The 16790-nt window shown below is 31.7% G+C and overlaps 1 protein-coding gene across 1 annotated transcript in view; it reads right to left on the bottom strand.

The window, feature by feature from the left end:
• LOC139498465 (scavenger receptor cysteine-rich domain-containing protein DMBT1-like) overlaps positions 1-15888 on the bottom strand; it is a 56712-nt gene extending 40824 nt beyond the window's left edge. The window contains exons 1-15 of the mRNA XM_071286853.1: positions 15816-15888; positions 15215-15353; positions 14151-14338; positions 11011-11149; positions 10265-10452; positions 8738-8876; positions 8003-8190; positions 6620-6758; positions 5884-6071; positions 4359-4497; positions 3624-3811; positions 3001-3139; positions 2245-2432; positions 1067-1205; positions 120-307 (exon numbers count right to left, since the gene is read on the bottom strand). Coding sequence (XP_071142954.1) covers positions 120-307; positions 1067-1205; positions 2245-2432; positions 3001-3139; positions 3624-3811; positions 4359-4497; positions 5884-6071; positions 6620-6758; positions 8003-8190; positions 8738-8876; positions 10265-10452; positions 11011-11149; positions 14151-14338; positions 15215-15353; positions 15816-15888 — 2362 coding nt within the window. The remainder of the gene's footprint in view (positions 1-119; positions 308-1066; positions 1206-2244; positions 2433-3000; positions 3140-3623; positions 3812-4358; positions 4498-5883; positions 6072-6619; positions 6759-8002; positions 8191-8737; positions 8877-10264; positions 10453-11010; positions 11150-14150; positions 14339-15214; positions 15354-15815) is intronic.
• Between the last annotated feature and the right edge of the window lie 902 nt (positions 15889-16790).

Below are 16790 nucleotides of genomic sequence, written 5' to 3'. Positions count from 1 at the left end.
ATATTATACATACATAACGCAGGGTTTGTTGATGTGTTTTGTACCTTAATACATTACTCTACCAAAGAGTATTCTGCATATGTTAAAATTGCGTAAAAAGTTTGATCTGACATTCATACCTTCATCTTCTGTTGAACAGCTCAGAAAACAATGTATACCAACATCATCACGATGATAACATTGGTATGTCACATTATTGAAATTACAATCCAATAATTTATTTTCTGAACCAGAGCAATTTACGTCATTTAACCAAATGGCACCTTTACCATCATATATAAGATTTGAAGGCTGCATGATTCCAGAACTATAAATAAATTAAAGACATACATAGATAGATTATTTTCATACATTTCTATTCAGGTGTCTTTATTCTGAACACTTTATTATCTGTTTAACGCAGAAGAAACATTTTACACCTGTTCGTATAATGAAAATGTTGTCTAGGTTTCAACATGTCTATGCTATAACCAAGCTGTAAGATTGATACGTTTCATATCTATGTAATCGATGTTTTATCAACTTATTTACATAATTAAGTGTGCTATTGTCATGGTATATATTTTTTTGATATGCTAACAAAACAAGAATAAAATTCCCAAAATGAGTTAATGATAAATTAACAAATAATATATCAATGCAATGAGATTACAATAACATAGAGAATGTGCGTTATTCTTAATTATATTATGTTTATAAAGACTTTATATAAACCAACTATTACATAGTATTGTTTAGTTTTAAGTTGATATCAACAGATCTCATAGTTTCAGTATCTCACTGCTGACTAAATGTTTTAATTGTGTAATTTCAAAGTTTAACAACTACAGTTTAACAAAAGCGCGTCGGACAAAAGAAATATTTAAACCTGTTGTCTTCATTTTCTATATATTGTATTACAATTTTTAATGAATTGAGCTGTCAAAAAAAAAGATCATTGAAAGGTTGGATATTACTTTTTTGAACTAGAACCAGGTGCACTTGGACCATATTGAAATGCATAAAATTGTTATAGATACACTGACTAACTGGTATTTTGATTACATATAATATCATCAATATATACCAATATCCGAGCTGTCTACATGCTACATCTGCATCAACATTCCCAAAGTGATTTTCACAAACTGTTCCCCATTCACCTCTATACATTATTTCCAGTCGTCCTTGTTGCTTAGCGTAACCCGAATTTATACGCAACTCTCCTGAAACAAAATTGATAACATGCAGTCGTTTGTCTCTGAGACACTTGTTATATTCATCAATTAAAAAAAACACAGATTTTTCTTCTGAAAGTCATATCAACCATTTTTATTAAAGAACACTACCAACATTGTCAATTTGGGCTTCAAAGTATGTTTGTAAATAGAAATTAGAAACAAACGAGTATGCAATAAGATTTGGCATGACACTATGTTTATTTGCTAACTAGGTTACAACGTAGAAACACTGCTATGTTTAACACGGATTTGCGGTTCCGAAGCGGAGAAAACCAGTGGAGATGAGTATCTGTTTGAAAATTGTTAGCAATCAGTTAGGAAGAAAAGAAACCAAACCATAATCTTTTAAAAGCAACATCCAACAAACGTGTTCGGTGCTTGGTATGCTTCGAAAGCTAGGTGTCTTCCTCCATCTTGAATTTGGAAATACCAGAAAACAAGGTCTAGGTAGAATGTGCAAAATTTTAGAGTAGTAGGTAATTCACGTGTAAAAACTTCCACTAGTATATAGAAAATGACATGTTTTATCATATTTATGGTTATATTTTACAAAAAACAGAAATCTTTTGTTTGAAAAAAAAAACAATTCCCCAACTTTGCCACATAAGGGGAGGTAACTCAAATGCAAGGGTAGATAATTCAGATTAAAATACTTTTACAATAGAATGTGTTAGGAATTTCTTTATTTTATTATGTAGCAAGAAAACGGGTCCATTGACCCCATTTTTCTTTTTCTTAACTGAAAGCATATTATAAAAGCTATCTTCTCATATGTTATCTCAAAATGTTATGGTGTAGTTTACGCTTTATTGCAGAACATTTAGATTTCCATGCATAATCTATACAAAATTTGTCAATTTTGAACTCCATGTAGCATGGAAATAAGCCCGGTGACCCATTCTATTTATTCCTCTTTTTTTAAAGGGCATAATATAAACTACATTTTGGCAAATTATTAAAAAAATCTATGGATTATAATTTAGACACCCCATCTACCTTAACATGTTTGTTTTGACTTTCTTACCTTCATCTTCTGTTGTACAGTTCATAAAACAATGGACACCAATATCATGCCAATGATAACATTGGTATGTCACATTATTGAAATTACAATCCAATAATTTACTTTCAGAACCAGAGCAATTTACGTCATTTAACCAGATGGCGCCCTGTCCAGACCGTATACGTGTTGCAGGCTGCATAATTCCAGAACTAGAGAAAATGAAAAACACACAGAAATAGTGAATAGAAGTTACGTTTTAGTTATGAATCTTTCATTACCATAGAACTTCAAGATTTCAGTTCAATTCAACTGAAAATTTCAACACTTGCTCGTTCAAATTACAAGCGAAATGTTGTCCATATACATATATACATTTCCGATGTGCTTTGATTAACTTGCAAATACTCCCTTAAGAAGAAGGTAAATGATGAAATACAGATGTAAGATAATAAGGTGTGCTTGCCATTAACTTGTATATTGCAGAATCACGTCTAGAATTTTTATTATATCGAAATGCAGTTACGATGCATTACAAATTATGCATCATTAAATATAATCGATGTATATTATATACGGGTTTTATCATGAAAGTATGTTATTCTTAATAATGTTGTAAAAGAGTTTATAGAGACCAATTTAAACATTTTTTTTGTTGTTTTATTTGTATATTCATCCCAATGATTTTTATATTTGAACAATATCGGTGCTGCTTTGATGCTTTACGTATGTTTTTTTTAATGATTTTAATGTGCTATTCTGTTTAAATATTAAACAAACCAATATCCGAGCTGTCTACATGCTACTTCTGCATCAACATTCCCAAAGTGATCACCACAAACAGTTCCCCATTCACCTCTATACTTTATTTCCAGGCGTCCTTGATTCTTAGCGTAACCCTCACTTATACGCAAATCACCTTAAACACAATTGATAACATGCAGCTGTTTGTCTCTGAGACACTTGTTTTATTCATCAATTAAAAAAAAACACAGATTTTTCTTCTGAAAGTCAAGGACAATGTATTCGTTTCATTGTATTCTTTTACATCTCTGAATAATTTTCCGTAATCTTTATTATGTGGCTTTATTTGCGAGTTTCGGAATACATCACTTATTTTGCAATTTTTTTTAATCAGACCCCAAACTGTTTTGAGGTAAATATAATAATTCATGTACGACTACTCACGGCAGATAAGAGAGGTTTTATAATATGCAGCTCTTTTTTCACTTTGAATTACTACATACACAGATTCAACCGAAATCGACATTTTTTTGCAAAGAATATTGCAATATAGACATATGACAATAACGCTAGTTAGTTTGCTTCAAAATTAATATCCTCACTATATAGTATTTTTTTCAAGAAAACAATGCTTAACACGTTTGTTTTGACTATCATACCTTCATTTTCGCTTGTACAGTTGATAAAACAATGGACACCAATATCATGCCAATGATAACATTCGTATGTCACATTATTGAAATGACAGTCCAATAATTTACTTTCAGAACCAGAGCAGTTTATGTCATTTAACCAGATGGCGCCCTGTCCAGACGGTATACGTGTTGCAGGCTGCATAATTCCAGAACTAGAGAAAATGAAAAACACACAGAAATAGTGAATAGAAGTTACGTTTTAGTTATGAATCTTTCATTACCATAGAACTTCAAGATTTCAGTTCAATTTAGCTGAAAATTTCAACACTTGCTCGTTCAAATTACAAGCGAAATGTTGTCCATATACATATATACATTTCCGATGTGCTTTAATCAACTTGCAAATACTCCCTTAAGATTGTGAATGGTAAAACACAAATGTTGAATAATTAGATGTGCTTGTCATAAACTTGTCTAATTCAAAATCACGTCAAGAATTATTCGTTTTTCGACATGCAGTTACAATGCATTACAAATACTGCATCATTATAAATTTAATCGATATATATTATAATCGGGTTTTATCATGAAAGTATGTATTCTTAATAATGTTACAAAAGAGTTTATAGAAAACAATTTAAAACAATATATTTGTTTTGTTGCAATAGTCATGTCAAATAGTTTAATATTTTTACTATCTAAGTGATTTCTGAATGATTTTAATGTTCTACATGTATTATGTTTAAACGTGATACAAACCAATATCCGAGCTGTCTACATGCTACTTCTGCATCAACATTCCCAAAGTGATCACCACAAACAGTTCCCCATTCACCTCTATACTTTATTTCCAGGCGTCCTTGATTCTTAGCGTAACCCGCAGTTATACGCAAATCATCTTAAACACAATCAATTGATAACATGCAGTTGTTTGTCTCTGAGACACTTGTTTTATTCATCAATTAGCGAAAACATTTAAGTTTTTCTTCTTCTTAAATTCATATTCAAAGTGAACACTCAACAGTGTTTGTGTAAGAACAACACAAATGTTGATAATATTGACATCAAAATAAGATATTCCATTATAAATAGAAATTAAAAAAAACGAGTATGCAAGATGATTTAACAGAACACCAAAGTTCGTAAGATTAACCGGGTTACCATGTAGAAACTTGGATAGGTTAAAGGTTGCACTTTGTAAATACAACTGTTTCTCAAACCACGCCTTTTTGGGGGGAAATTAAGAATATTTCTAAATGATTATTTTTGTTAACATACTTGTACCCAGTTCTTGTCTATAGGCTGCATCTCATAGAGACAAAACCTTTAAAGATGACTATGCGGTATGGGCTTCGCTCATTGTTGAAGGACGTACGGTGACCTATAGTTGTTAATGTTTGTGTTATTTTTGGTCTTATGTCGATAGTTGTCTCATTGGCAATAATACCACATCTTCTTTTTTATATTGGTAGTGTTGCCAGTAGATACATATGTGAAATTTGTTTATATGGAAACCAATGGTAACTATACTGTCGAGGTAGGGATAGTTCAGAAGTTGAGTGTAAGTTTCAATTTTATGAAGTTCGGGGCCTATAAATGTTGAAAATATGCGGCACAGCCCTATATTTTGACATTTGAAAACACTAGTAATATATATGATCTTTCAATTCAAGACTATGATTTATTTTCAAAATTTCACAGTAAAAGTGGTACAGTTTTACAAAATGTTTTAGTTGTTAAGGGAGGTCCAATGGGGAAATGCATTGTCAATATTTACAGAAATGCAACCAAAACCCGTTCTAGCGTATCAAAATGTTTGATTTGAAAATTGTTACCAATTACATAGTATGAAATGTTTGCACGGAAGACAAAACCATTATCTATTTACACAAACATAAGGAAAATGTATTCGTTTCATTGTATTCTTATACATCTCTGTATAGTTTTCCGTAATCTTTATTATGTGGCTTCATTTGCGAGTTTCGGAATACATCACTTATTTTGCGATTTTATTAATCAGACCCCAAACTCTTTTAAGGTAAATATAATAATGTATGTACGAATACTCACGGCAGATAAGAGAGGTTTTATAATATGCAGCTCTTTTTTCACTTTGAATTACAACATACACAGATTCAACCGAAATCGATATTTTTTGCGAAGAATATTGCAATATAGACATATGACAATAACACTAGTTAGTTTGCTTCAAAATTAAGATCTTCACTGTATAGTTTTTTTTTCAAGAAAATAATGCTTAACACGTTTGTTTTGATTATCATACCTTCATCTTCTGTTGTACAGTTGATAAAACAATGGACACCAATATCATGCCAATGATAACATTGGTATGTCACATTATTGAAATGACAGTCCAATAATTTACTTTCAGAACCAGAGCAGTTTATGTCATTTAACCAGATGGCGCCCTGTCCAGACGGTATACGTGTTGCAGGCTGCATAATTCCAGAACTAGAGAAAATGAAAAACACACAGAAATAGTGAATAGAAGTTATGTTTTAGTTATGAATCTTTCATTACCATAGAACTTCAAGATTTCAGTTCAATTCAGCTGAAAATTTTAACACTTGCTCGTTCAAATTACAAGCGAAATGTTGTCCATATACATATATACATTTCAGATGTGCTTTGATCAACTTGCAAATACTCCCTTAAGATTGTGAATGGTAAAATACAAATGTTGAATAATTAGATGTGCTTGTCATAAACTTGTCTAATTCAAAATCACGTCAAGAATTATTCTTTTTTTCGAAATGCGGTTACAATGCATTACAAATAATGCATCATTATAAATTTAATCGATATATATTATATACGGGTTTTATCATGAAAGTATGTATTCTTAATTATGTTATCAAAGAGTTTATAGAAAACAATTTAAAACAATATATTTGTTTTGTTGCAATATTCATGTCAAATAGTTTAATATTTTTACTATCTAAGTGATTTCTGAATGATTTTAATGTGCTACATGTATTATGTTTAAACGTGATACAAACCAATATCCGAGCTGTCTACAGGCTACTTCTGCATCAACATTCCCAAAGTGATCACCACAAACAGTTCCCCATTCACCTCTATACTTTATTTCCAGGCGTCCTTGATTCTTAGCGTAACCCGCAGTTATACGCAAATCACCTTAAACATAATTGATAATATGCAGCTGTTTGTCCCTGCGACACTTGTTTTATTCATGAATTAGCGAAAACATTCAGGTTTTTCTCCTACTTAAATTCATATTCAAAGTGAACACTCAACAGTGTTTGTGTAAGAACAACACAAATGTTGATAATATGGACATCAAAATAGGGTATTCCATTATACATAAAAATTAAAAAAAACGAGTATGCAAGATGATTTAACAGAACACTATAGTTCGTTAGATTTACCGGGTTACCATGTAGAAACTTGGATATGTTGAAGGTTGCACTTTGTAAATACAGCTGTTTCTTATAACACGCCTTTCTTGAAAGATTGAGAATATCTATAAATGATTAATTTTGTTAACATACTTGTACCCAGTTCTGATCTATAGGCTGCATCTCATAGAGACAAAACTTGGGAGTGTTGCCAGTAGATACACATGTGAAATTTGTTTATATGGAAACCAATGGTAACGATACAGTCGAGGTAGCGATAGTTAAGAAGTTGAGTGTAAGTTTCAATTTTATGAAGTTCGTGGCTTAAAATGTTGAATATATGCCGCACAGCCCTATATTTTGACATTTGAAATCACTAGTAATATATATGATCTTTCAATTCAAGGATATGATTTGTTTTCAAAATTGCACAGTAAAAGTGGTACAGTTTTACAAATTTTTTTAGCTGTTAAGGAAGGTCCTTTGGGAAAATGCATTGGCAATATTTAAAGAAATGCAACAAAAAACCCGTTCTAGCGTATCAAAATGTTTGATTTGAAAATTGTTAGCAATTAAATTACATAGTATGAAATGTTTGCACGGAAGACAAAACCATTATCTATTTACACCAACATAAGGAAAATGTATTCGTTTCATTGTATTCTTATACATCTCTGAATAGTTTTCCGTAATCTTTATTATGTGGCTTCATTTGCGAGTTTCGGAATACATCACTTATTTTGCGATTTTATTAATCAGACCCCAAACTGTTTGAGGTAAATATAATAATTTATCTACGAATACTCACGGCAGATAAGAGAGGTTTTATAATATGCAGCTCTGTTTTCATGTTGAATTACAACATACACAGATTCAACCGAAATCGAAATTTTTTTGCGAAGAATATTGCAATATAGACATATGACAATAACGCTAGTTAGTTTGCTTCAAAATTAATATCTTCACTGTTTAGTATTTTTTTCCAGAAAACTATGCTTAACACGTTTGTTTTGACTATCATACCTTCATCTTCTGTTGTACAGTTAATAAAACAATGGACACCAATATCATGCCAATGATAACATTGGTATGTCACATTATTGAAATGACAGTCCAATAATTTACTTTCAGAACCAGAGCAGTTTATGTCATTTAACCAGATGGCGCCCTGTCCAGACGGTATACGTGTTGCAGGCTGCATAATTCCAGAACTAGAGAAAATGAAAAACACACAGAAATAGTGAATAGAAGTTACCTTTTAGTTATGAATCTTTCATTACCATAGAACTTCAAGATTTCAGTTCAATTCAGTTGAAAATTTTAACACTTGCTCGTTCAAATTACAAGCGAAATGTTGTCCATATACATATATACATTTCCGATGTGCTTTAATCAACTTGCAAATACTCCCTTAAGGTTGTGAATGGTAAAACACAAATGTTGAATAATTAGATGTGCTTGTCATAAACTTGTCTAATTCAAAATCACGTCAAGAATTATTCGTTTTTCGACATGCAGTTACAATGCATTACAAATACTGCATCATTATAAATTTAATCGATATATATTATATACGGGTTTTATTATGAACGTATGTATTCTTAATTATGTTACAAAAGAGTTTATAGAAAACAATTTAAAACAATATATTTGTTTTGTTGCAATAGTCATGTCAAATAGTTTAATATTTTTACTATCTAAGTGATTTCTGAATGATTTTAATGTTCTACATGTATTATGTTTAAACGTGATACAAACCAATATCCGAGCTGTCTACATGCTACTTCTGCATCAACATTCCCAAAGTGATCACCACAAACAGTTCCCCATTCACCTCTATACTTTATTTCCAGGCGTCCTTGATTCTTAGCGTAACCCGCAGTTATACGCAAATCATCTTAAACACAATCAATTGATAACATGTAGCTGTTTGTCTCTGAGACACTTGTTTTATTCATCAATTAGCGAAAACATTTAAGTTTTTCTTCTTCTTAAATTCATATTCAAAGTGAACACTCAACAGTGTTTGCGTAAGAACAACACAAATGTTGATAATATTGACATCAAAATAAGATATTCCATTATAAATAGAAATTAAAAAAAAACGAGTATGCAAGATGATTTAACAGAACACCAAAGTTCGTAAGATTAACCGGGTTACCATGTAGAAACTTGGATAGGTTAAAGGTTGCACTTTGTAAATACAACTGTTTCTCAAACCACGCCTTTTTGGGGGGAGATTAAGAATATTTCTAAATGATTATTTTTGTTAACATACTTGTACCCAGTTCTTGTCTATAGGCTGCATCTCATAGAGACAAAACTTTTATAGCTGACTATGCGGTATGGGCTTCGCTCATTGTTGAAGGCCGTACGGTGACCTATAGTTGTTAATGTTTGTGTTATTTTTGGTCTTATGTCGATAGTTGTCTCATTGGCAATAATACCACATCTTCTTTTTGATATTGGTAGTGTTGCCAGTAGATACATATGTGAAATTTGTTTATATGGAAACCAATGGTAACTATACTGTCGAGGTAGGGATAGTTAAGAAGTTGAGTGTAAGTTTCAATTTTATGAAGTTCGGGGCCTATAAATGTTGAAAATATGCGGCACAGCCCTATATTTTGACATTTGAAAACACTAGTAATATATATGATCTTTCAATTCAAGGATATGATTTATTTTCAAAATTTCACAGTAAAAGTGGTACAGTTTTACAAAATGTTTTAGTTTTTAAGGGAGGTCCAATGGGGAAATGCATTGTCAATATTTACAGAAATGCAACCAAAACCCGTTTTAGCGTATCAACATGTTTGATTTGAAAATTGTTAGCAATTACATAGTATGAAATGTTTGCACGGAAGACAAAACCATTATCTATTTACACCAACATAAGGAAAATGTATTCGTTTCATTGTATTCTTATACATCTCTGTATAGTTTTCCGTAATCTTTATTATGTGGCTTCATTTGCGAGTTTCGGAATACATCACTTATTTTGCGATTTTATTAATCAGACCCCAAACTCTTTTAAGGTAAATATAATAATATATGTGCGAATACTCACGGCAGATAAGAGAGGTTTTATAATATGCAGCTCTTTTTTCACTTTGAATTACAACATACACAGATTCAACCGAAATCGATATTTTTTGCGAAGAATATTGCAATATAGACATATGACAATAACGCTAGTTAGTTTGCTTCAAAATAAGTATCTTCACTGTATAGTATTTTTTTTCAAGACAATAATGCTTAACACGTTTGTTTTGACTATCATACCTTCATCTTCTGTTGTACAGTTGATAAAACAATGGACACCAATATCATGCCAATGATAACATTGGTATGTCACATTATTGAAATGACAGTCCAATAATTTACTTTCAGAACCAGAGCAGTTTATGTCATTTAACCAGATGGCGCCCTGTCCAGACGGTATACGTGTTGCAGGCTGCATAATTCCAGAACTAGAGAAAATGAAAAACACACAGAAATAGTGAATAGAAGTTACGTTTTAGTTATGAATCTTTCTTTACCATAGAACTTCAAGATTTCAGTTCAATTCAGCTGAAAATTTTAACACTTGCTCGTTCAAATTACAAGCGAAATGTTGTCCATAAACATATATACATTTCAGATGTGCTTTGATCAACTTGCAAATACTCCCTTAAGATTGTGAATAGTAAAATACAAATGTTGAATAATTAGATGTGCTTGTCATAAACTTGTCTAATTCAAAATCACGTCAAGAATTATTCTTTTTTTCGAAATGCGGTTACAATGCATTACAAATATTGCATCATTATAAATTTAATCGATATATATTATATACGGGTTTTATTATGAAAGTATCTGTATTCTTAATAATGTTACAAAAGAGTTTATAGAAAACAATTTAAAACAATATATTTGTTCTGTTGCAATATTCATGTCAAATAGTTTAATATTGTTACTATCTAAGTGATTTCTGAATGATTTAAATGTGCTACATGTACAAATGTATTATGTTTAAACGTGATACAAACCAATATCCGAGCTGTCTACATGCTACTTTTGCATCAACATTCCCAAAGTGATCACCACAAACAGTTCCCCATTCACCTCTATACTTAACTTCTAGTCGTCCTTGATGTCCAGCGTAACCCGCAGTTATACGCAAACCACCTACAGAAACAGTTTTGTTAATAAGATTTAAGGTGTTTGTTTCTGTGAAAATCGTGTCAAGCATTGTGTTTAGATGACTTAGATGATCTTATTAGAATTATTATTGATAGCTGTTGATGTAAATGTTCTTTTGATTATATGAGTCTTTTTTCTACTCCTTAGTTTTGATTGTTATTGTTTCCTGGTAAGTATAGTTTGTTATTATTGATTACATATCTTATGTCTGAATATTCACTGAGAACTTAAGACATTACATTTGTATTTTTAATGTATCGCTCAGTAATCAAAGAGCTGTTCCGAACCAAACAACAGTTTTAAATCATACTTGATTGAGTGTCAGTCTTTAAAAATATAAGTTAAATAGTTATGTGGCACTACTTTGAAAGTCTTACATTAGGCAAACTATAACCATCTTTAGAAAGGGGGCAAATTCAACCAGAGGGACAGTCAACATTGTATCAATATTCAAATACTACTTATTTGAAAGCAGAATTGTCATTTTGCAAAGAATATAAAAGTGAACATTGATAGCTTATCTAATTTTTTTTTATCAAACAAAGGATCTTTTAATTATTTATAATCCCTGAAATTCTATTGTAGAATAATTATTAAAATGTTCAGTGATTAATCAAAATCACTGGTCTTTTTCAAGAATTATAAATAATTACTAATAAATTAAATTCGTCACTTTCCCTAAAAAGCACAGGGATTCTACATATTCCCTGATTATACAAATTCGCTGTAACATATACACTGCATGAACACTCGTTCATTTTATGTAATTGGCTAGCACCCCAGTATTATATGTTATTCAGGTCCCAGACAAGGTATTTACTGTAACATTTCCGGCTTATAGTTTATACCCACTGTGCAGAAGGCGAGAGGAATATAAGTGCTAAGCCGGGAATTTCACAGTGTATACCCTGTCTGAGACCTTGACTACACATATATTACAGACTACCTCTGTTATTGTGTTTTTTTCAGTGAAGGTACGCCTATTTATCAATCATTGATAATGCAGCATGTATATCCATAACATCTTTCCATAGGGGTAAAATGTAGATTCTGGCTTATAATTTTGACCGGGTTTAAATTGTTTATTAAGATTAAGTCAAGATCAATCTGCCCTGGTATTTTTATATGAATCGGACAATCCGTTGTTGGGAATCTGCCCCTTTATTGGTAATTTTCAAGAAATTTTGCAGTTTTTGGTGTCTTTCCTGAATATCAAATAGAAAGAGATAATCTGTAAACAGTGATAATGTTCAGCAAAGTAAGATCAACAAATAAGTCAACATGATTAAAATGGTCACTTGCCCCATAGGAGTTATTGACCGTTATATTAAATTTTACATTTTTTTCTCAACTTCTTGTAATCTTTTACCAAAATCTTCTCCTCTTAACCTGCGAAGCCAAATTTAACTAAACTTTGCCAAAATCATCATTTGGGTATTTAGTTTTAAAACATATGTCCAGTGACCAGGTATGCCAACCAAGATATCCGCCCTGGCTAAAAATTGAACATAGGGGTAAAATGTAGATTTTTGCTTATATATCTGAATCCAAGGCATTTAGAACATATCTGACATAGGTACAATTGTTTGACATGTCAAGAACTTACTGCCCTGAAATTTGCAAATGAATCGAACAACTGGTTGATGGGTTGCAGCCCCTGAATTAGTTATTTTAAGGAAATTTTGTTGTTTTGGGGTTATTATCTTCCAAACTGTTGTAGATAGAGATAAACTGTAAACAGCAATGATGTACAAAAAAGTATGATTAATAAATAAGTCATGATGAACAAAATGGTCAGATGACCCCCTATAGAGTAATTGCCATTATAGCATGTATAGTCAATTTTTAAACATTTTTCTATAATTTTGGTACATTTTGGTATTTTTTTTTACAAAATGTATTTCTTTGTAAGTACTGGGATAAGTGTATTATAGATAGATATATTGTAAACAGCAAGAGTGATCCGTAAAATAATATGGCATCACAGGTCAAATATCTACGAACACATCACCATCGCCAAAATACAATGTTTTCATAAATCAATCGGTGTCCTTTGTTTAATATGCAAATTGACCAATGTAAGCGACACAGTCTCGTTAGAACCTCTAGTTATATTTCCATTTTTTCCGTTTGGAAAATGTTTCGGATAAAAAAAAAATTAAATTTCATATTGTGAGTTTGTAAATGTGTGTGGCTTTATTTTTTACAACATATTTAATGAAAAACCCAACCAGATAAATTTGGCATATGAAGGATGCTGTAATTTGCGGTAAAAATAATTACCGAGTTTGTACATGTTGTAATAATCTATAAAACACTTTTAACATTAAATTTAAGCATTTAAAGCGAATAATTGCGTTATCTGGTATTAAAAAGATATATAATGGACTGATGTTCGTCATTATTTTCCATCTGTTAGTCTCTGACTCACTTGTGTTCTGTATAGCGTTCGACTACGTCACATAGTGTTTTATGATGACGTTTTGGGGTTCTTACTGGGGATATAAACGTCTTTTATATCCCGGCATTTTTCTAAATATATACTAACATCTGTTCAAAAGCAAACCTCAAAACATTTGTAATCCGTTATTTACACTATTGATTAGATACTACATAGTTTAAACAAAACAGGTCCTACGGATAGCTGTATTTGTGTTAGTAGATGACATATTTGGACGTTCTGATTTCAAAGAAAGCGAGAGTTCATTTGCCCTTATGGTTTTTTTTGGAAAAAAATTTGGTTGAACTATCACGCTTTCGGGAACAAGGAATGCTCAAAATGTTATTGGAGGAATGTTGAATTTTTAGCACTAATTAGGATAATATCTAGTGTTGACATGATATTACTGCCCCTTTATTTGAACTTAAGACACAATATCCTTTGATGCTTGAAATTTCAGAGTAATACATAAAAGCAATGGGGCTTAAACATAAGTGGTATCATACCTTACGGAAGTTAAGAACGTTTGTTTGATCAAAAACGTACCATCTTCCTCTGTTGAACAGCTGAGAAAACAATGAATTCCCACATCTTCATAATGACGACATCGCGTTGAATCGGCATTGTATGCACAATGCAGCAGTTTTCTCTCTGAACCAGTGCAATTTAAGTCAGTTAACCAGATGGCACCGTGACCATCACTTATACGATCTGCCTGATGCATGATTCCTGAACTATAAATAAATGAGAGCAACGTATACACTATCTAACACACTCAGGGTGTGGGAATTTCTCGTAATATTGAAGACCTGTTGGTGACCTTATGCTGTTGTTTTTGCTAAGGTCGGGTTGTTGTCTCTTTGGTCAATTCCCCCTTTCCATTCACAATTTTACAATATCTACTTTTTTATACATATTAAGTTCGGATCCTATCGCAGTTTAATTTGAGGTAGATAATGTATCACTTTGCACTATTGGCATATTTGTCAATTTCAGCATTTGTAAATGCCGGCAGAAACTTTAGTTACGACGTATCAACAGTGGATATGAGAGTAAATAGTAGACAACGAAAAAAGATATGTTTGGGTTATTACTTATAAGGATTGCACCTTTTTCATAGTGGTTATTTGACAATAACTCATGCAACACCTTTTTAATTGTAATGTATATTCCTTATCGTTACAGGTGTTAACTACAACAGCTATACTTAGGGCAATCTTACCTTCGCTTCGGTGTTTAAATAACAGTTTATGTCCTATTATTATCGACAAAAAAGCATGTAACAAAATTTGATTAAAGCATGTATATAAGGCAGATAAAGTTGCTGAGTAAAGTTAAAAAGAAGGTTTTGTACAAACTATTAAGTTTGTTGAACAAGGTTGTATGATTTGTATCGATGTGTGGTATTCATTATTAATATTGGTTTAATATATACTAAAGATCATAAATCACTGGCACAATGTCAGAGATTATTTAACCGGATCTTATTATTAAATATCAATCTTTGAACATTTAGCCCTGATTCTTTTTCTCATGGAATGGCCACAAATTTAAAAAAAAAGGATTTAAACTAATCATTTGTGATTCTTTTTTTTTAAAGCTTTACAAACCAATATCCGAGTTCTTTACAAGCTACTGTTGCATCGATGTTATCAAAGTGGTTATCGCAAACTGTCCCCCATTCACCGTTATGAAAGATTTCCAATCGTCCTGCGTTCGCAGCGTAACCCGCAGTTAAACGCAAACTACCTGCAAAAAGGACAAGAAACATGTTCGGTAAAAAGTAGTATAATATTCAAAAATAAATAAATAGGGGTTTAATAAAACATAAGGCGTATACATTTTAGGTGATGTCTTTAAATTTTAGTATGCTAACAAGGAATATGTTCATATGTAGAGCAGTCAAGTTGAATGAATGTGCCATACATTTTCTAATGCATCCAATTTGGTTTGAAAATTTTCTCTAAAATAATTAGTCATGTTCTCAATTTTAAAAAAACAAAACTACCAATCGTCGTCTGGAAAATATTAAGAAGTGTTTTAACCAGTGTCTCTTTCAAATTAATGTTTGTTTATTGATTGCTTGATGAAACATGTTTTATTAATTTATTTACATAATAATTCTATATACTATGCATTTTAACCCACATGTGTTCTAGGAATACAGTCAGAGTAACTGGTCAAAATGAATGTCAAAACATTGTAACAAACCTGAAAGCTGACCACTGACGAGTAATGCTAATTTTATCTCAGTAAGGAAAACAATCCATATCAGTTGATTCATTTTGTCTGAAAAATAAGAAGCATTTATAGCAGACACAGGCTTGCAGTTTCAGTGAAGTTCCCGGCTCCTGCGCTAAAGTGAGATTGGTATTAAGATATATTTTATAGCTTTCAAAGATGCACAGAAAAGCAGACGTAAAGATACATATGGCGAAGTCAGTCGATAAAACAGTGATAATTACTGATAAACTCGAACTACTCCTCAAATATGAGTGATCAAAGTACTATAGACGGGAAAGCAGATCACACTAGCGTGTTGCGCTAATAGTCAGAGTGTGGTAATCACAAGGGAACAAATTTAAAAAATAAAGAAAAAAGAAAAAAAATATAATCACACATTATTTATACTTTGTTTTTTGCACTTCTTTTGGACCTGCATTAGGGTTTCAAGATGATGAAACGCGCGTCTGGCGTAATAAATCTTAACCCTGATAACTTTTTAGGGCCACTCTTTATGTACGAGTATGTCAACCTGTTGTTGAACAGGTAGGTCAATATGATCATTATTTTGCTTGAGAAATCCCACCTTTAAAAACAGACAAGAAGACAAGACCTTAAATATATTTATAGTCTTTCTAAGGCTGTAAATGCAGCAATGGTTGTACAAAGTGATAGTATAAAGTTGATAGAGGAGAGATACTAACGGCCTGAAAAATGTGGGAACCTTTGTGTTCCTTAAATCAATATGAAGATTTGGACTGCACTGCTTAGACAAGGTTACAGTGTGGATTCTAAAAGGCAGGAAACTCAGAGATTTTTTTTTAATGGGTTGACCCCTATTGTTTAGATTGACAATCAGTAGTGTAAGAATGAGCCATTAGACGTTGATAATACTAGAAAGCTATTGTCATATTATATTTGTTTGTTAGGCTGTGGTTTTCTGTCTCTGACACAAAGTGGACG

The sequence above is a fragment of the Mytilus edulis genome, chromosome 12 (genome assembly GCF_963676685.1).
Source record: "Mytilus edulis chromosome 12, xbMytEdul2.2, whole genome shotgun sequence".
Lineage (NCBI taxonomy): Eukaryota > Metazoa > Mollusca > Bivalvia > Mytilida > Mytilidae > Mytilus > Mytilus edulis.
Note: the sequence above shows the minus strand (reverse complement) of the source record. Positions and strands in the feature narration are given on the sequence as shown.